Source organism: Monodelphis domestica, chromosome 5, assembly GCF_027887165.1.
Source record: "Monodelphis domestica isolate mMonDom1 chromosome 5, mMonDom1.pri, whole genome shotgun sequence".
NCBI lineage: Eukaryota > Metazoa > Chordata > Mammalia > Didelphimorphia > Didelphidae > Monodelphis > Monodelphis domestica.
This window is the reverse complement of record NC_077231.1, coordinates 185,179,586-185,202,205: the sequence shown is the minus strand read 5'-3', so window position 1 is coordinate 185,202,205 and position 22,620 is coordinate 185,179,586. Positions and strand designations below refer to the sequence as shown.

The 22,620-nt window shown below is 32.3% G+C and overlaps 1 protein-coding gene across 1 annotated transcript in view; it reads left to right on the top strand.

Annotated features, from left to right (window-relative positions):
* The window catches only part of ASZ1 (ankyrin repeat, SAM and basic leucine zipper domain containing 1), a 104,304-nt gene extending 85,808 nt beyond the window's left edge, over positions 1-18,496 (top strand). Inside the window, exons 11-13 of the mRNA XM_001368340.4 lie at positions 7,863-7,968; positions 9,087-9,200; positions 14,993-18,496. Of these exons, the coding sequence (XP_001368377.1) occupies positions 7,863-7,968; positions 9,087-9,200; positions 14,993-15,145 (373 nt within the window). The 3' untranslated portion in view covers positions 15,146-18,496. The remainder of the gene's footprint in view (positions 1-7,862; positions 7,969-9,086; positions 9,201-14,992) is intronic.
* The last annotated feature ends 4,124 nt before the right edge of the window (positions 18,497-22,620 follow it).

Below are 22,620 nucleotides of genomic sequence, written 5' to 3'. Positions count from 1 at the left end.
TCCACAAAACTGTAATTTTTTTGGCCCAGGTTAACATAAGGAGACATAGATTGAAGAGATTTCAAAGCTAAACGGTATTTTATATTTGATTCTGAAGGTAATAGGACACCACTGGAATTTAATGAATAAGAAGGTAATGTGATCAGACCTCTGCTTTTAGGAAGATCAGTTTAACAGCTGGATAGTGCATGAAGTGGAATAAGGAAAGATTTATGGTAGGGAAAACAGTCATAAGGCTACTGCAATAGTACAGGTGTGGGCTAATGAAGGCCTGCACCAGATTGGTGGTTCTGTCAGAGGAGAGAATGGGGCATAGAGCAATGTTTTGAAGGTGGAATCAACAGAACTTGGCAACATGGATGGGGTTGAGAGAGAGTGAGGAGTCAAAAATGATACCTGTGTTGCAATCCTAGGTGACTGGGCCAATAGTAGTGCCCTCAGTAGTAATTGGGAAGTTACTAGGCATAATGAGGTGCTAGTATTATCCCCATTTTACTGATGAGCAAATTGTAACATAAAGGTTAGTGTTTTGCCTAGGTCTAAGGAAGTTTCCCATCTCCCCCAGGCTTTTAGTTTATGTAGTAGAGATATGGCCCCAATAATATGTTTCTCTTTTAAGTCTAGTTGCTACTTTTGTTAAACCTTGACCCAGTTTCTTCATAGAAAGGGATTGGGACTTTGAAAAGGGGGTGGGGGGATCTAGTATAGGACATTGTTTTCTTAGAAGTTTGATTAAGAACTGATAGTTTTTCAAGCAAGTCTGGTGAGGCTAAAGAAATATTTCTTAATATTTTCTTTAAGAGAAACAATAAGACTTGAATATACTTCCAAAGGAAGATTTTTTTAATTCCTGGTTCTCTTGTTCATCTTTTCTTTACTGTTGTCCTCATCATATGGAAAAAGTATTCAAGTGCCAAACAATTAAAAAAATTTTAAACATAAATCCTTCTGATCAGTTGTGAAAACTCTCCTAAAAAATAAATTTTGTGAATGTTAGTTCAAATATGTGAAGAACCTCAAATGTTTCAATGATTAGGAAGTGTTAGAGTTTTTAAAAATACAACTTAGACATATATATCCCAAGAATTTGACCTTGTTATTAAATCACAGGTTATGTTTACATGCTGTTATGGAGAAGGTTTTACTTCTCATTTGTTCAAAGTCATTTTTTAAGGAAGAAAATTAGTCATTAAGTCATATAAAAACTAACAGAGGGAGAAAACTTGAACTGATTGATTATAAACTCCTAGTGATGTTACTTGGACAATTAAGCTAATTATTTTAGTATAATTTCCTACTAGTTGTTAAATTTATGTTTTATTCACTATCATCATGTTTCAGGTATAAAAATTGGTCATGTGGACATAGCATTTACTTCTCTAATTAATTTTAGAATTCTGAAATGTAAAATTTTCACCCATTTTATTAGTCTTTGAAGATATTTCTAACATGTTCAATTTAGCTTAGGATATAGCTCATTTTTCATATTTCTGTGGCAATCAGCTATCCCCTACAAATGAACTTCCTGCTGCTTCTTTAGGTATGTTAACTCTTTAAAAGTAGTTATACTAATTGTCAAATGACTATTTTGTTGTAGAAAATATAGTACCTAAATATGTAATAAGTTTATACATTTCTTTAGGAAGTAAAGTGAGAAGCAAACTAAAATTCTGTTGTTTTATAAATCCTTTTTAGACTTTAAATTTAGTCAAAATTTTAATATTCCAAAAGGGATCAGCTCTTGTTTTTATCTTTGCTTCTGTGGCATCTAGCATGCTGCTTTTTAGCACATAAGTAGATGCCTAATAAATGTTTATTAAATTGAAGTCAGCATTAATTATGATAGCCAAAAAAAAAAAGCCATTGTTGTCTTAAACTATGTAAGGAAAATTATGATACCCAGGACGAGGAAGCTGTCCTGTTGCCCTGACCACTTCACTTTTTTCCTTCTCAATCTTGACCATGTAGTTCAGTAGGTAAACTATTTGCTATCTTTTGCACTTGAGTCCCTTGCCCCATTGGACTAAAGCTAATTGAGCCTCACCAAACTCTAGCTCTGGTTTACCTCCACAGTTCTCTTTTGTTATTTGTATGCTGCTCAGTTGTGCTAGAGAAAGTCACAAATAATTAGGAGGGCCAACTACAGATTTGTTATTTATTTTCAATGGGACTCCAATTACTGCTAGATAATCTTTTTACTTTTCTCTATGACACACACCTCATTCACTACAACTTGCAAACCTTTCTTCAAGCCTCCTTGCTTCTTCTCAAAAGATTATTGCACCTCAAACTTAACTTGACAGAAATAGAATCCAGTTGTTATTGAGTTAGTTCTTTCTTCTCTCCTCTTTTTATCTCAAAGTCTCTTTATTATTTACATTTTTTTCTTTTCAACTTTTCTTACTAAGAACTGTCCTTTTACTCTCATCTCTCTTCACCAATCTCTTTTGACAGATTGTCCCTATACTCTTCCCACTTCTTTCTCAAATCTTTGATCTCTCCTTAACTCCTGACTCTTTCCATGGTACCTAAAAATATGTCCAGATGTTTTCCATACTTTAAAAAATTTCATTTGACTTTACCATTAAGCTATTGTTTTGTCTCTTTTTTCCTCACAGCCTCAGCCTTCTGTGTTCTTGCTCAGTTTTTATGCTCTTGCAGTTCGTCCAACTCCATCATTCAACTGAAACAATTATTCATTCACTTCAAAGTTTCTAATTATCCTGTAATTGTCTTAAGTAATGACCCTTTCGTAATCCTTATTTTCAGTCACTCTGTAGCATTTGCCACTGCCCCTTCCCTTCTCGGGAACTCTCACATCCTTGAATTTTCATAATATTGATTTCCTTCTGAACATGTCTGGATATTCCTACTTAGATTGTCAGCTGTGTTCTGCTTTTAAAGTAAAGATGAGCCCAAAAGGTGTCCTGAATGCTTTTCTTTTCAATTTTTCTCAATGATCTCATCAACTCCTATGTGTTCAACTACTATCTCTGTAAATAAAACACCTAAATCTGTATGTCCAGGCCTAATATTACACACACACGTACACACATACACATGCATGCATGCAGATACACATTTATTAATAGAGCCATTGTCCTTTTCTGGTCACCAGGTTCATACTTTTATGCTCTTACCTGTGGCTCCAAGAATCTGTGGCATGTAGAGCTGCCACATCTGGACAGATGGCCTAAACCAGGTTGTAGGTAACTGACAGGCCTCAAACCTATCAGTGAAGGCAGTGGCAGGAGACTCTGGGGAGCTTGATCATCTCCACCTATCTCCATTTATCCTGACTTCCATTTTGCCACAGAAATTCAATGACTTTGGAAGAGACAGAGAGGTTGACAACTTTGTCCAACTCTGCTTCACTGAAATCCAATTCAGGAGCAAGTCAAGATGTCACCAGTCACTCTAACATCATGATGTCATTTGTTGTCTTTGAGAATAGAGGACAAATAACACCCACAGAATAATATTCTACTTTTTGTCTCGTATCATTTTTACAGTTCAAAGTGGTTGATTCAGACTTTATCTACAACTCTCCTAATCTGTCTTTTCTCAGCATTCACTAGGTTTCTATCAGGCCTTTTATCACCTCTTATCTAGATTAAATAATAACTTTCTAATTGGCCTCTTACCTCTATCCTCTCCCTTCTCTCATCCATATTTCACACAGTTACTAAATTGATACTCTAAAAGTCCAACTGTATCATTTCCAAGCAGTTCTAGTTGCTCCCTATCACCTCAATAAATGAAATAGAAACTTCTCTGTCATTTAAATCCCTTCAGAAATGCAGCAGCAGCTTGCATGCTTATTGCACATTGCTTTACTTTTCTTGACATATTTCCTATAACATCCATCCTGGTCATCTTCTTTCTCCCTCTGTATTTGCAGTGGTTATTCTCCATACTTGAAATGCTTGTTGTAAATGATTAGGTTATTTTATTTCATTTGACTCATTGAGAAGATTTTTGTAGTTTAATCTATTGAACAAAATGGCATCTGTGCAAAGAATTATTTAAAGAACTTCACTGTAGATAAGAAATCTCTTCTATTTAGACTACACAGGACATCTTCCACAGCATTGGCAAATACCATTAGTAAGCACAGATGTCTTATTTTTGCTCCATTTGATACTGTTACTTCTATAATTATACCTGTCACAGAATCTTAAGTAATTTTAATACATGTGTGAAAAGCCCCTTGTTTGAGTTGAGCCTTTAAGATAGCAAAAATTTGGTTCTACTATTAACCAACAATAGTGTAAACACAGCAGTATTTTACATTTTCTTTACCTCTTCATTAATAGTATGACTGAAAATGTGATCTGTTGTAGAAAATAATCTCCAAAAGTTTACCTGTTTCTCATTTTACATTTTTATTAAGGCTACTCTTGCTGCCTACATGAGGAAGCCCTTTGGATGAGTAGTTGCTATTTTTTCTTGGTCACATTTTTTTTGAAGTACCATCAGTTATCTTTTCCATTCTTTTGGGGCCTTCCCCTCTTTGAAATTTCTCAAAAAATCAATCACCAAATGCCTTTGATACTGTCATTTCTAACACAGATTTCTTCCATATGTGTTTGGAAGGCCCAGCTGTTCATCCCAACTTTATCTTCATAAGTATAATGGCATTTCATCACATAGTATTTTGAGTATAGAGGTATTAGAATCCAAATATGGTCTTGCTTTCTTGTCACTGATAAGAATAGGCCATAATTTTTTTTTTTCATTTTACCTCTATTTGTCACCACCTTTCCAGTTGTGTCTACAAATGTTCTCAAGATGATCTGACTTAGCAGGGCCTTAGGATAATTTTTGATAAATAGACTCCTCTTACTCACAATTGCTGTATTGGTGGGGCAGTGTCTCTTGGTGAGTCAATATGTCTTCTATACTTCTTTGTTCCTTAAAACATTTTCTAAATGAATTTATCTAAGTTCATCTTACCTTTGGTAAGGAAATCTAGATTTTGCTAGTAGAGCTGTTTTTTCGGCTTTTAGTTTCCTATGTGATGATTTGTCATATACCAGATAAAATTTTTCTAAGTATTGTTGATAGAATATTTTCTTTACTTTAATGTTTTTACTCTTTTTTATATAGTAGCTTGTTTAAAAGGCTGTAGAAGCTCTAAATTTACATTACTTCCCATTTTTATCCTTTCTTCTAATTTAATATTGAGAAACATGAACTAATGAAAAGGGTACTGAACTTGTAGTCAGAGGAACTCTGTTTATATCTTGGCTCTAGCAAATTATACAACTATGTGACCTGGAGCAAGTTAGGTTACCTCTAGATATCAGTACATATTTTTTTTTGTAAATATATGTTATTTTACCAATTGCAGGTAATAATTTTCCACATAAGTTTTCTGAAGTTATAAGATCCAAATTGTCTTCTTCTCCCTACCTTCCCCTTTCCCAGAGAGATAATAAGCAATTTGATCTGGGTATTATCATGCAAAACATTTCCATATTATCATTGTTTTAGAAGAATACTCATATAAAATAGAAACCCCAAAATACAAACCCGTATAGCTAAAATAAAAATTATATGGATCTCAGTATTACTTGTAAAATTAGGGGGGTTAAGGTGATTTCAAAGGTCCTTTCTAATTCCACATCAATAAGCCTATGATTTTAACCTTTTAAAATGTCTGTACCCAGACATCCTTAAATATCTGCTTTGTCAGTAATTACTTGTTTCCTGTCAATTAGATATAGATGTATTCATAAAATATTTTTATGAATTGTGGTTTGTAGGTGAGTAAAGTACTAATGACACATCAGAGCCTTTGGTACTGCTATTTTTTTATCTGGAGCTTCCTGTTTCCTATTTGGTTTTCGTTTTCATCCTTTATCTCCATAATAAATTTTACTTTGAAGTAATTGAGTAAGACATTAACTAAGTTAAAAGAATTTTGTCTAGCTATTCATAAAATTTCTTTATTTCTTCATCTTCTCTAAGATATTGGCAATAAACTTTTATTGTTTTGTTGATAATCTATGTGCATTGCAAGGTGAGATGACCAAATAACCTATAAAATTATATTGTTCTTATTGACTTCCATAAGTAAGGTAAAACCAGCTCCAGCATTTCCTTTATTTACTTCTTTTAGAAGCACCTTTGAGTTTTCTTTTCAATATTTTATCCTTTCACACTCATTGGACAAAGATTGCATAACAAAAGTTCATCAGTTAAATTCATTGTCTTAAGAATCTTGTGATTATTGTCTTCCATTTTCTTCTACAATCATGTCAAAAATGAGCTAATGGGTCTGAGAGCTGTTTTATATTGTAATGTGTTTTACAAGATACATTGTCTCCTCCCAAAACAATTCATCATCTAGTTAACAGTCTCCTGGTATTTTGCTTGGTTGTTCTTTAGACCACAGAAATAATCTCTTCTCAGTAATTGTACTAATAGCCTGTCAGAGCTTGAGCTCCATTGTCATAACCTTTGAGACCTTATATCACTCCAACATAGCTTTTATGGAAACTATATATATAAACATGTCAATAAAATTTCTTTATTTCATCATGCTCATCTTCGTTTATTTATGCTGGGGATAGACATTTTCCTATTTTTAAGTGATACTGCCTTTGTAAGTTATTTTCTGCAGAATCTTAATATTCTATAGAATCTTCTGTAGAAATCCTAATGAAATTTAGTATCATCCTCATATTAAATCCATAGGTATCTCAAGGAAAATGCTCAATATTATATTATCAGTAGAACTCAATTTTTTAAAAAGTTTTGAAATCCCTATTTAATCTACTATAAATTTATGCTACATAAGGGCATACCTTAGCTGTGTCCTACCTGCTACTCAAGGCCTTTCTATACTTTTCTCTTTTGTCAAGCCTCCTAGTTTATTTAGACCTCCATTCTCCAAAACAAACAAAGGCCCTAGCCTACTACTAAACTGAGAAGATTGAAACTTCCAATAGGAGTTTCCTCAGGGTTCCTGTTCTGTCCTTAAAATTTCTTTACCAATTTTTTCTTCCCTCCCAACTGAGGAAAAGATGGCTCTTCTTACTGAGAGTAGAACTTACTAATACCCTCTCTTTGTTCTTTTTTCCACATTCCCACCTCCCATATAATCTTGCCGTAATAGTCAGGCATCTGTTAACTCTCTCTCATACATGTTCAGTAACTTTTTTACCACTGGCTCCTTCTAATATAACCAGAAACACTATCAGATATCCCTAATCCTCTGAAATCTGCCCTTGACCTTTCTGGCCTATATAGTTACCAAACTAGCTTTCTCCTTTATTCATGACCAGACTTAATAAATTGTAGTCTATATCAAGTGGTTTAATTTCCTCGGTGCTCTATGACATGTCTCCCATCCTCACTGTTCTATTAAAGATATTTTCAAATTTCACCAATCACAGACTTATAGCCTTGCCCATTGGTGCATCCTCAGCTCTTTTCTTCTGTAATATTTGATGCTACAATTTAAAATGTCAAGGCTTCCCTAGAATTTTTCTAATATATATATAGAGAGAGATAGATATAGATATAATTTCTAATATGAGAAGTTTACAGATTTTGTTTGTTTTCATGGGATGATTTGATTAGAATGTGCACTTATATATAGGTATGCTTATAAACCCATATGTAATATACACCTAGTAAATTGAGAAGGCTATTTTAGCTCTGTATTTAAAAATTAATTTCTTGGAGCTCCATTAAGTAAATCATATTTTCTTACAATGTGTTACTTCTACAGGGATCAAGAAAATGAACTGTATCCAGTGGGTACTTATAATGTATTGAATTGAAGAACTGACAAACAAAATAACTTACAATTTCAAGAAATTCTTATTTTGGTCTATTTTTCCCCTATTTAGCGGTGATGAGTTCCTCAATTTTCTACTGAAATTAAATAAACAGTGTGGTCATTTAACTACAGCAGTGCAGAACATAATTAACCAGTTACCAGTAAATTCTCATAAGGTAATCAACAAAAGATGTCATTAAATGAAAACAAATGGTCAGCAGTACTTAAAATAAATTAATTATAAATGAAAAATGTTTGATTCAATAAAATTGCAAAAGTCTCCATAATTATATGAGATAAATACTAAATAATATGTGAAACTTTTCTATTCTGCTCTACTAACCAAGCTAAAATACCCATATGTTCCAGGCATTTTTTTTTAAAAAGGTAATTATCTAGACTAATTTGTGAACAAAGTGATTAATGAGTGAAACTACTTTTTTTTCCTGACTGGGAGTCTAATTGTTTAAAATGCAAAGTTCAAGTGCAAGTTAACACAAACCATCATGTTTAGTGTTACAAGTAGTCTATTTCATTAGAAATTTGGGGGAAAAACTATATTTGTAAACTATCACAGTTTTAAAATAAGAAACTATTCAGGGTGCTGTTACCAAGGATAGCAGTTCATCTGCTAAATAGTTTCTCCAGATTTTTGTGTCCAATTTAAAATGTCAGGGCTTCCCTTTGGGTTTTCTGTTGTGTGTGTAAGTATGAGAAACTTGCAGTTTTTGTTTATGTTTTCATAGGAGGATTTGATGAGAATATGCACCTATGTATAGGCATGCTTATAAACCCATATGTAATATGCACTTAGTAAATTCAGAAGGCCCTTTTAACTCTGTTTTTAAAAGTTAATTTATTTTCCTATAACTTGATTATATTTCATTGTTGCTGCTCATTATTAAAAAAACCAACTGACTGTGATCCTGGATTAGAGTCACCTAACAGTAATCTATCCCAGTAGTGTCAAGAGCCCAGAAGGTCATTTTTCTATGCTTTATTGTGTTTTTATTTTATTAAATGTTTCCCAATTACTTTCTAATCCGATTCAAGTAGCACTGTTTTGCAGAATTTGACAATTCTATTAGACTAAGTTGCAAAGAAGGTATTGGCCAGTATTGATAGAATCCTCATTTAGAGGTTCCCTATACCAGTGAAATTATAAGTCTAACTCTTGCCTTTACTCCTCTAATAAATACATTGTTTATTTTAAGGAATGTGTTTATTTGTATTTGTATAGTTGGCAGCAATTGTATTCAGTTCTTTAAAATTTCAATTTTGGCCATTTTAACAGATAGTACTAGAATGGGGATCTTCCCAAAGGTTTACATCAGTCTGTGAAAATTTGGTTGGTAATGTTGAAGATTTGGGTGAAGAAGTCTGTAAACTTAAAGACTTAATTCAGAAGGTATGTATCTACATTGTAAAATAACAGTTTAGACTTCTCTGAATATGGGTATGTGTATATTCTGCTTAAGAATAGATATATGAAAACTTAGTTTCTTGAAAGAGAGCAAATTGAGTAAATGATAATTTGTATCATAGAAGGATTTTTCCCTTAACTCGTTTTTGGGATAAATGATCAATTTTTAGTGATTATTATATAGATTTGGTATACATATACATTTCCAGGGATACATTTGTTTTATATAGTAAAATATACCTGTTTTTTACATGGAATTTAGACAAAAATAATGTTAAGATAACCTTTAATGTAGTTTCCATTAAAAAAGTTCATTGTCCTAAAATGTTAAAAGCCCATAGTAACTCCTTACCATTTTTTTCACATCCTGATTTGCAATTAACCCAAAGCAGTCAATGAGCTTTTGTTGAGTGCTTATTACATGTCGGGCACTGTGCTAAGCACTAGAGTTACAAATACAAGCAGAGAGTCTTTACTTTCAAAGAAATTATATTCCAGTGGGGGGGAAGACAACTAAAAAAAGAAAAGGTAAAGAAAGGGTTTTTCTGTAAAGAGAGGGTTAGAAACAAGATACCCAATGCAGAGCCATAGTGAGAAAGTCTAGAATGCATTCTGGAAAAGAAATGAGGCCTGAGCACCCTCCTTAAATAGAGTATCTGAGAGGATCCATCTAGTCAGAGAGAGAGAGAGGCTGCTGGATAAGGAGGTATTTTGAATGTGTGAATTCTGTGCTAGAATGAGCATTTAGGATAAAGAGGTTTCAGTGCCATTTCTTCTTCCTTCTTCTTCGATATCTGAGCTTATTATATTAGAGTTCAAATATAATGGATCCATTGTATTGCTAGTAAAGAATTCCTTATAAAAATCTTTACAGATATTTAAAGTTTTTATCAATTTCTTGCCTTTCTAATTTCATTCTTAAATGTACTCAGGATGATGAGTCTTTTTTTTTAGGTCTCTCACCAAGCTTTCTATATAAACTTGTTTTTCCTTCCACTGTTTCTATTTTTATAAGATGATATTGTTCATTAGCTTCTACCATCCTCCATAAGATTTTACAAATAAGTTTATTTTCTACACTAGTATTTGCCATGGCTTTCTCTTCCTGGCAAAAAGGTCAACTTAAAGCAGGTTCTAACCTCTTTTGTTCTTCTTAATGGATCAGTTACTTTATATCATTTACACTTCTTTGGAAAATGTTGATTGTTGATTTTTATTTTTCAAATAGATTAGGTTGGTGTTGCCTGAACTGAATGCCACATCTACTCATCATTATTTCTAATTTTGTGTTAATTTTACTGTTTGCCTGCAACAGGGTTAGAGCCTATTGTGCAAAGACAAAAATTGACTCCTACATCTATAATCAGTCATTTATTGCATATTAGAATACAATTACTTTAATTTTGGAGAAGTATTATTTAGTGTTTGCCATACTTAGTGACTCCTTTATTTATGAAGAAAGTATTCATGATTAGAGAGGAGAGAACACTATATAATCTCCAAACCTCTAGCCTCTCATTTCTTTCTCATGACCCATATTTTCCAACATAATTTTTACTATCATTCTTTATGCCCACCTCTGCATTAAAGTCACAAAGCATTAAAGTACATGTCAGGCTAATTTAGATTGTCTTATTATATTCTCCTTAGAATTTACTTCCTCATCACCTACAAGTTTATTGCCATAAGTTAGTTCTCCTCATGATGGTTTGGGGGGAAAAATTTGTCTGATTCACAAATATTCATCTTGAACACTGCAGAATAATACAACTAACTATTCCATGAAATGATATTTCTTGCTCCCTGTAGGGACAACCTCAAATGAATTCCACTGACTCCTTTACTTTTCTCTTTAGATGATTGTGATGTGTTTTCAAGCTCTTGTTTGATTTATAGAAATAATAATAATAGCTAACATTTTAAGATTTGCAAAGGATTTTACATATTTTATCACAATTTTTCTTCAAAATAATCTGGAGAATTAGGTGGAAATAAAGTAAAAAATGATGTCATTTAAATCCTTTTGACACTGGAAAAAGATCTCACATTTGAGGTACCAGCAGTTAATGTCTATAGAAGGTCCAGAAACCATGATTCAAGAACCCAATGTCTGCTTTCCTATCATTTTGTTAGAAGGGACCCACGTGGAAGTGAAGGCGACTTTGTATTTAAATTTATAAAGTTACATTTGATATATTTTTGAAAGTGCCTTTTCATTTTAAATAATATTTTTCCTCAGTTTCATAAAAATTTTTTTAATTTTTCTTTTTAAGTTGGAGCCAAATTCTCATCCTCTCCCCATGCCCTGAATGCAAGGTCTTATACAGATTTTACATTTGTAATCATGAAAAATATCTTTCCATATTATTTTGTGAAAGAGAACTCACACAAACAAAAGTAAAAAAGTGAAATTATAAGTATCTCAATCTTCATTCAGAGAAGTTATTCTTGTAAATGTTAACCATATAATATTGCTGTTATTGTGTACAATAGTCTCCTGTTTCTGCTCATTTCACTTTGCATCAGTTCATGTAGGTCTTTCTAGGCTTTTCTTAAATCATTCTTCTCATCATTTCTTAAAGTACAGTAGTATTCCATTATACTCATATGCCATAATTTGCTCAGCTATTCACCAGCTGATGGATGAATGTCCATCATTCCCTTAATTTTTAATTCTTTGACACCACGGTACCATTAATACTTTTATACAAACATGTCCTTTTTCTTTTTAAAAAACTCTTTAGGACAGTAGAATTGCTTATTGACTACAGGAGGGGTGTGTGAGGAGGAGAGGGAAAGAACCTGAATCATGTAACCATAGAAAAATATTCTAAATTAATTAAATAAACTTTTTTTTTAATTAAAAGAAAGAACTGCTAGAGGCCAAAGGCAGTTTGGAACATTAAAAAAAATTCTTTGGGATATAGACCTAGTAGTGGTATTGTAAGATCAAAGTATATGTATAGTTTTAAAGCCCTTTGGTCATAATTGCAAATCACTCCAGAATGGTTGGATCACTTCACAATTCTACCAGCAGTGCATTAGTATTCCAATTTTTCCACATTCCCTCCAGCATATATTATTTTCCTTTTCTGTCATATTATTCAATCTGATAGGCATGAGGTGGTACCTAAGGGTTGTTTTAATTTATATTTCTGTAATAAAGAGTAATTTAAAGCATTTTATGAATTGCCTTGGCCAAAGAGTCATCACCATGTGGCCAGCCTTCTGATGATGAGCCTCTCCAAATTTAGCTAGGTCTATTCCCCCAAATTAAATATTAATCTGCTCTCAAAACAATACTAAAAGCTTTCCAGCATGGTAGATAAAGCTAGCATTCAAGACATAGATTTTAATAACTCTGATTTCTCTCAATGCTTAAAAAATGCTTGGGAGAAGGATTCCAGAGGCATAGTAGTAATTTCTTTATATAATTAAATGCCAACAAATTTTATACAAAACTACCCTTTCCCTAAAAAAAAAAAAAGAACTAGTAGATCCATATGCTACAAATTCCATACAAAAAACTTTACTTTTCTAGTAGGGGGAGGAGGCAGGGAGCAGCCTAAGAAAGGGAAATACCATCTTCCAGTTATTCATGGAACCATCTTAAGCTTATTGTCACCATAATCAAAATTTATAGTGCTAATCAAATCTCTTCAGCTATATAGAAGCAAAGAAGAATACTTTCTGGTGTTGAATTTATTTTAAAGATATATTTTTCAGATTAGGTTCTAAAAGAAATTTAATTATATGTAAATTATATAATTATATGTATATAATTAAAATATATGATTACATGTAAATATATGTAAAATATGTAGAAATTTTGATTAGTAGAACCTTTTCACATAAACCACCATACACATAATTGGGTAGTGCCATTTTTGAACTTGCGAATTATATGAAAGGTTACAGAACTTGAAGGGGCCTCAGAGACCATGTATCTATGGAACTATTGCCTTCTGATTCCTAAATTTCTTAAGTTCCTATACTTCTTACTTCCTTATTTGTAACATCAGCTTCAAGTAATTGTCATGAAAAGATTAAAAACTGTAGAGGTTTTGATATATTTGAGTGGCCATTCCAACTAAAATGGAAGTTCATTTTCCCACCCTCCAACCCCACTCCCTGCCTTGGAAAATTTTGGCACTTTGGAGTAAGGATAATGTAATTGATAGATTATATATATATATATATATGTGTATATATATATATATATATATACACATACATACATACATACATACATACCTTTTGGAACTAAGACTCCAAAATGTAGTAATTATAATACAATTAGGAACTTTAATATTCACTTTAAAATAATTCTTAGTCAGAAAAAATATGTTTTTCCTGGTTTGGTTAGGGTACTATTTTGTAAAATACCAATTTTAATACATTTATGTCCAAGAAATTGACACATTTTATGGCTCCATATGATGCTCTAAGGACCAGGAAAGTAAGTTACAGAGCCTATCTACCTAGAAGTGTATCTGAGCCTTTCTCAAACCAGGTAGTCATGATGAAATTTTTATTCAGAGAAGTGTTAGAAGCTACAAGGTTTGGTGACTGTGCCACTGTGGCTGTTAAAGAGTAAAAGATACCAATAATGACTGGTGAGTACTTTTTTTCAGAAGGTATGAGTTATCAGAGATAAGTGTACAGAGGACAGAGAACGAGGGTAGGGGAGAGGTCAAGGCTAGACGTTAACACCACATCATTCACTTTCAAAGCAACACAATGACAGGTTCTTGTCAGAAAGAGTCATTTTAAGTAATTGGTTAGTAAAAGGAATGACCATCCCAGGATTCAGTAAATGGAGCATCAGTGTCAAAAAGGAATCTGTTACTGAATGAAGCCATGTGGTTGTTAGGCTAAGAATATAGTATTAATGAGATTGGCATAGAAGTCCTTTATTTAACTGTAACTTAAAATTAATTTTGCAGACTTCTTTTCTTAAATATTTACATTATATATTTTAGAAGTAGTTATTTCTGCTAATGTTGAAAGTATTTATAGCACCAACTCAGCACAGGATGTTTCCAACAAATTTCACTCTATAAAAGTGCCTGACTTTTTTGTCTTTTAAAGATCTTTAATTTTATGTTTTGTTTGTTAATGTGGGATCCTGAATGTAGAATTTGAATATAAAAGTTGGACAAAATAAGTTTTTTTCTAAAAAGGTGTTAGCAGCCATTAAATTTTTACAAAATTAAACCAGAATTAAAATATCTAATTTCAATCATTCTTAGATAAATTTCAGAGGAAAGAATTTCTCTAGGAATGTTTTATAATTATATATTTTATATACCATTGATATTTAATTAAAGAAAAGGAGATATCTACCAATCGGCTTTCTTCATATGTAACATTTTCAAGCCATACCTCAAATTTCTAACCAATTTCAAATGAAACTTAAGATACATTTACATATGAACTTTCATCTCTAATATAATATTAATGCATTTTTATCAAAATGGGATATTATTGAAAGTTAGTCATTTAGAATATTCCTAAAGGCATTTATCTTGAAGTCTTTCCTTGGGAAACTTGATTAAGAATAGCAAGGTTTTCCTAGTTACTTGTATTTATTTGGAAGATTCTGTTACTATAATACTACTTTCAATTAAAAAACAACAGCGCCTTTTGAAGAAGCCATTGTATCAGAAGAGTTTAACTTTCCCTAGAGGTACTTACTATCATTTTTTTTTCTTCAGTTTTTTAGGTTCTTTAGTTAGTGCACTAACTTCTTTTTATTTTTTCATATCAAATATTAGTTGCAAAATGACCAGAAAAATGATCCCTGTCGTGTACCACCTATAGAAACATTTTCTACCTGGAATAGCAGATTTTTGAAGAGAGCAACATTCACAGTATGCGGATTTGGGTTTCTCCTCTTCATTTGCAAGCTAACTTTACAGAAAAGCTGATGTTGATTCTTGTTTTGAGCAATGTCTACAGTCAAGCCTTTGGAAGAGAGCTGAAAACTACCATTTATAGTGTTTTATACTCTTAAACACTTTGTAGAAACATTTCAGAAACAAGGTTACAAATATTTCTTCACAGATTTTTTTCTGTCAGATTTATAAATCTAATTTGTTCATTTTGATCAAGATATAAAAGGTAATTCTATGATTCTTTAATTCAAATGAATATCTTTATATGACTATTGATCACCTTCAAATAAAGTTTTACCTAGTTTGTCTTTAATCTACCATACTAATGTGTGTGTTTTACACAGGAATGAAAGATGCCGTTATGGAAAACATTTTTTCTATAATTTGGAAAATATTATCCAAGGTGCTTATGTTGATATGTCTCAGAGAAATATAAAGTGTTTCTGTTAGTCTATAATCTATCTTTCCATTTGTAAGATTTTCCTTTGGAATTTTTTATTGGGTTTTAAGAAAAAAATTTTTTATTTATAAAATTTGCAAAATATAATGGTTTTGAGGCATTCTAATCAGTGTTAACAATAGTGCCAGCTAAATGTAAAATTTTTAGAATTTTGAAACAGAACATGGGAAAACATGAAGAATTGATAATAAAATTAGGTAATCAAACAGTAGCTAGTAAAATATGAAATATTGCCAAACTGTAAATATAATACGGTGATTTTATTATGGCTTAACATGTTTTTTAAAAGTGTTTAATAGAACATGAATGTTAAATAGATTTCTCTGGTGTCAATTTACTGAAAACTAGTGCAGTATTCATTTTGTTTCTCTCATATTTGAGGTCAGGAATGGGGAGAAGAGATGTGGGCAAGCAAAAAGGAAAAGAAAAGGACTAATAACTGTGGATATGGGAGTTAATTTTCTTTCCTTGGCTAACTGCCATGCTTACAACAGATGTGGTTGATCTGCAACTGCCTGAAAGGTAAACAAGAGAGAGGAAGAAATTGTAGCAAGGAACAAGAGTGTGAGAAGATATGATGAGTAGTGATTTCTAGTTAGTTCCACAAAAACAATAGTCAGATTAATCATTCTGTTTCTGAAAATATGTTCAACCATGTCAAAGTAATGATCACACCATGAATCAGTGTCTGAGACAAGATTTTAACTGTTTCTCATTTGTTGTTTATCAAAATGAGGCACATCTTCCTCATAAAATGAGTTAGACTTGAGTGGTCTTGAGTAGAAACCAGATTGAATTTAAGATAGAAAGAAAAAAAAAGTTTAGACTAAAAACAATGATCATTTATTAATAGCAGATTGTCATAGAATTTAAAACCTCATAAATCATTTAATTCAGTTCTCTCATTTTTCCAGAGCTAAAAACTGATCTTCAGAGACAGTAAATGAAATGCCCAAAGTATCACAGGTGGTCTTGTGGCAGAGCCAAGAAAACTGGGGCCCTCTGACTTGATATCCATTTCTCTTTCTACTGCCCCACTGTCCTAATACTCTTTTAAGCGAAATGAAATCTTCATTGTACATCGATACAGTCTATAATTTTTCCAATTGTTGTAGTGAGGATAAGAAGGTTAATAAAAAGAAGTTTTCCCATTACTCTGAATCATTTTCCTTTTCCACTATGTATCCTATAGATAAGCATCTCTTTCATTAGCTTTACTCTTCTTCTGGCTTTAAAAAAATAAATTTAAATAGCTTAAACTCAATTATTACAACTTATTTGAAAATGTGTGGAAATTAAGAAAGATCAGAAAGCTACTTGGAGAAATGTAAATAGTTTTCTTCCTCCACCCTGAAAAGTGTTTATGTCTATCATTTAAAACAAACAAAAACTAGTCTAGAGTTCTAACCCAAAGTAAGAAAGCATTGAGGTATCCTACTTTACAAAAATATATTCATCATAAGACAGTTTTAAATAAAGATCTCTGCTTAAGATGCTTAATCTCTACTTAAAACATTTCAGGAACACAGTTCTCCCCCAAAATGAGAAACATCTGTATATTTTAAATATCAACAATATAGAGTAAAATCTTATACTCCTAATAATATTTTTTATCAATATAGGTAGGGAATGAGTTGAAATTTAATTTTGCATTAATATATCATTTATTCAGAGGCTAAGTTAATAATGTTAAGAAAAGTTCAGGATAATGATGCTTCTGAAGTGATTGTGAAATCTTTTCTCAAATATTTAGATTAAATTAGATAAAATAATTATACTAATAAGTACTACCTCCCTTCTGGCTTCATGATTAACTCTATGATTAAAACACTTGAGAAAAGTAATCTCATTTCCTTCAAAGATATCTATAAGCCTAAAAATGACATATTACATATTAGTTATCAGTTTTACAAGTTTCTCTTAAGACTAGCCAATCCAGAATTTTCTTTGAATTTTGTTAGCCTAGTTTAAGTTAGCTTTTTGTACTTCGAAATTAATAAAACCTAATTTTTTTATGGTACTCAATAATATTAAATTTAAGTTTTCTCCTCTGTTGTCTTTGAATAGAGAAATATTGATGTACATTCTGAACTACCTTATCTATGTAAGGTGGAAGTATTATAGCATTATATGTATTTTGGCTTTTAATAAATGTGTCTTGATAAAAAATAGTTCACTAGCTTACCACAAAATGTTACCTTCCTACTATCACTAGAAATTCAACAGCTATGTCTGGGCTCTTATCTGTGTTCTGATCCACTTTAAGGCTTTCCTGACATACCTCTTAGTTTCTTTTTCAACACCAGTGACTTAACTGCCTTAATCAGTCATATCTATTACCATACTAATATTTTCTTGAAAGACTAGTAATTTCTAACCACAAATAACCTAATTTTTTCCAACTCTTTCCTAGGTTAGACTTCTTAGACTTTTTCAAAACCTTCAATTTCTGTCTTCCTCTCTTCTTACAACTTTTATTCTTATAGTTTCAAGGGATTCAGTATCCTAATCCCAAATTGTTCTTTTCATCATGCTTTTCATCCATTCAAGAACAGCCTACTAACACAAGTCCTGGATCATAGAATTTTACATACTCAAAGAGAAGGTAGCTACAAGCTGATGATATAAGGGTGAGTAGTCAAGTAGATGGCAGAATTTCTAAGAATATTAGTATCTGGGGTAGCTGGGTGACTCAGTGGATGGAGAGCAAGGCCTCAGATACTTTCCAGCTGTGTGATCCTGGGAAAGTCACTTAACCCCCATTGCCTAGCCCTTTGAAAAAAACAAATAAAGAATATTAGTATCAAGGAAAACTATCTGGAAGCAAGAAAGCTATGCCAATGTGATAGGAAACTTTTGGACAAGAGAGGTTTTAAAAAGAGGAAGGTTCTTATGAGGGCAGTGCTTAGAAGTTTTACCCACATGGCCTTAATTTTGTCTATGGGGGGGGTAATCTGAAATATATTTATAGAATTAATAATTGAGTTATTTTAATTTGGCAACATGTAGTTTTCTATGCCCTTGGATTTTTACCAGATTTTAATCCAATAGTTTTATGTAATATTTGTGATTTAGATTTGAATTTTAATAAGAAAAATACCTCAGGAAGATAAAAGTCACAAAACTGGATAAATTATAATTTCAAGTGTATTAGTTGAGTAAATTTCCTTGTAAATTATTTTGAGTTCCTTTAGCTCAAGACAGAATACAAAAGTTCTGGGGAGCTCCTGTAACCTGAGGAATAGGAGCCTATGCCGTAGAAAGTGCCTCGCACATGGAGAAGGGCTCAGAATTTGCTAGTCCACTCTTTTGTTGAGGACAGATTTAATATTTGTGGGTTTCAACGATGAATTATGACTCCAGGCATGCTGAAAAGATGATATCCTCGCACAGTCTGTGTGTACCTTATCTCAACAAGGTGGAACTACTGAAAAGCAAATATAGCTTTGGAGACCTGAACATGCTAAATTTGATTCTTCTGCTCTTGTATATGGGATTAGTTTTAAAAGTTCACAATGAGAAAACAGTGGAAGCAGTTACTTTCTAAAGGGAAATGTAAATTATGGCAGTAGGATGATCAATATCTTATTTTTTTTTAATATCTAAAACTAATCTTAAGAAATTAATATAATTCAGCAACTAGGTTATGTAATGGATAAAGTCTTAGACCTGGAGTCAGAAAGACTTGAGTTCAAATTTAGACTCAGACTATTAAGAGCTGTGTGAGCCTGGGCAAGTCATTTAACCTCCTTGCTAGGCTTTTCATTTATAAAATGGGGATACTGATAGCACTTTATAAAATGGGAATAATGATAGATAACTTGCCAAGCTGACATGAGAATCAAGTGAAATAATAATTGTAAAGAACTCAGCATAATACCTAGCACACAGTAGGTACCATAGCTATTGTTATTATTATTAGTTTCTACTGTTTAAATTGAGATTATTATCCTATTATATTTATATACCTATCTAAAAAACAATAAGGGGCCAAGAAATACGTGATAGTTTCTTACGTTTGAAGTTTTGGATTCAAGTATTAGTGAAAAATAGATTACCAGTGACAATTCTTTCCAATCCTAGTTTAAATCCAAATACTGTTTTGTAGCATGTTTTATTTAAATACAATGATATATCTAAAGTTACTATAAGTTTCTTAAGACTTTATTAATTTGGCCTTCAATTTTTTGAAGGCTGTTCAATTTGAAACCTGGTAAGTCGGGCAGAAGGTAGGTTGAAATTTCCATTTCCAAAAATAATGCAGTATTTCAAGCAATCAGCAGTTGAAATAAGATCCTCAAGGGGAATATTTGCCTTTCTAAGAAATTAACTGTAAGCATTTAAAATATCTATTTATGTACAAGCAATGTAACAGTATTATGTAGTGCATTACTAGTTGGGTAATACAAAAGACTTGGTAAGTAACTACTACTTAATTTTATTTTAAAGTTTATTTTACCATTTTTCCATCCCAATTAAACCTCAGCAGGGCATTCAACCTAGTACATAGAATAAGAATATTCATTATAAAATATTTGAAAGATATTAACACCAAAATCTGTATTATCAGACAATACTTTGTTAGCTGTTGAGTTATTTCACTACTGTGCCTCTATAACTGGCACCAGGTAATAATAGCTAATACTTATATTTTGAAGTTTGCAGGGTGCTATGTACATACCCATATAGGAATAATGAGTTTGTGTTCATAAAAACACACACTGAGCAACTAACACCCAGAAATCCTAGATAAGAATCCAGGGCTTAGAAACCACTTGGAATCTGTACTCACACATCAACATCTGAATCCTTTGGTAAAGGTAAGTTTCAGACATTAGAAATTATATTAGTAATTTTAAAAGAGATTATTACATCATTGAGTGTAGCCCTTCTACAGACACAGAATATAGTCTACCTCTTAAAAGATAGATTTGAGTTTTCTTTCAGTGCTCAAGTTTAGACTGAAGAGGAGGTTCTCCATGCTTAACTAGAATTGTCTTTGGGCAGTTCATCCCAAGGTCACACTTGGTGACTTCCAGTTTGGCAGGGTCTGCCATATCTCGTGCTCTCCTATTGGATTCAATAGTGAAAATATAACCACATCAAAGTAGAGGATAAACTCCTTGGGAACAGGAACTATGATTTTTCATACAACCTAGCATAATTTTAAATGTATACAGTTAAATGTTTAGATTTAATTTAATTGGCATAGCCTTTGAAAATGCAGGGTACAGTTATAACTTATATAGTTATGCACATTCATCTCATTTGATCCTTACAGTAACCCTGTCAGATATTTCTACCCTCACTTTGCAAATAAAGAAATAGTAATTTGCCCTGCTTCCATAGCTATGAATGACAAAAATTAAGCACAGGTATCTCCTGATTCCAGCACTCGTTCAATACCATCACACAACTTTTTCAGGAGAATAGAAAGTGCATATTAAACCATCAGAAGTAAAAAGGGAAGGATAGTTAACAGGTACTTGGACAAAGGACAGCTAGATTGTGCCATGGATAACATGCCAGACCTAGTCAGGATGACTCATCTTCCTGAGTTCAAATGTAGCTTCAGACACTTACTAGCTTTGTGACCCTGGGCAAGTCACTTACCCCTGTTTGCCTCACTTGCCTTAATGAGCTGGAGAGCAAAATGGCAGACAGCTCTAACTTCTATGCCAAGAAAACCCCCAGTGGGATCATGAAGAGTCAGACACAACTGAAAAATGGCTAAACAACACTGGGTCAGATTACAATTTGAGAGTGAGGTGTTGGAGGTATTGCAGGTGAGGCACAGAAACTTAATTCTTGGGAATTTCTTAAGTTTTCAATTTTCCATATTTGTGCTTCCATTTTATAAAAACTGCAATTTAAAACAAGGAAGGGGGGAGGTTAGATACTGACTGTAGTATTATACTTGGTTTATTTTAAAGATCTAGGAATGATGAGATTTGTTTTAGTCATTACTTCAAATCTGATTACTTCAACCTAATTATTTGCTCCATTGGGTTTCAAGATTTTCCTAGTCCCTTGCCCAGTTTGTACTTATCAAACAAAAATTTTAAAATAACGTCTTCTTCCTGGGTTTTTGCAGCTTTATACTTGGCACAGTCTACAGGTTAAGACAAGATTTTGTTTAAAGATCTTACAGTTTTATTTCTCTGTGTAGGTTCATTTTGTTTAAAGTCATCAGTTTGAACTTTTGACACTGGTTGGTAAATAGGGTTATAGTTTAAGATTTATGGTGGTTTAAGTATATTTTCTTTTTTTATTTTTTCAAGCCCTTCTCTCTTAGAGAAAGTACTAAGTATTTGTTTCAAGGACTAGATAATTGGAGTTAAGTGACTTGCCCACGGTCACACAGCTAGTAGTATCTGAAGATAAGATTTGAACACAGAACTTCCTGGCTCCCTTGTCCAGTGAGGCACCTAGCTGCCACTCAAGCATATTTCTAGTTTAGGAATTTTCCTTTAGGGATCAATCAATTCAAGTGTTCACTCAAGAGAGCCTCATAGACATTGGGTCCAAATTTCTTATACAGCCTAATTGAAACAAATATGGATAATGTGAGAGTAGCAATGCAGAAAAAATAAGCAAAACATTTAAAAAAGCTAATTCCATTTCAAATGCTAATTCCTACATATAAACTAATAGATTAACTGATGAAGGTGTTTAATGTGAAGATTTATCATAAAATGGATTTTCAGGAGTAATTGTTGGATCTCATGCTAAACTAATTTATGTGATGTAGTCAAAAGAAAAGTAATGTTTTGAATAAGTTCCAGATGTCTGTTATGTTAATACTTTACCTTACATGCAAGTAAGAAAAATAACCTAATTGGTTTCTACTACTTGATAAAGATACTCTAGAAAATTGGGTTGACCATAAACTCTGATTTTTGCATTATGTAGTATTCACTTAAATTTCTTGAAATCATTGTAGATAAGTTATTACTCAAATATTCTTTGTAACCTTTTCATTGTGTATACTTTTCTACTTTCCACACATCAAATGTTTTTATTTGGTGCTTATGTTAATTTTTACAAG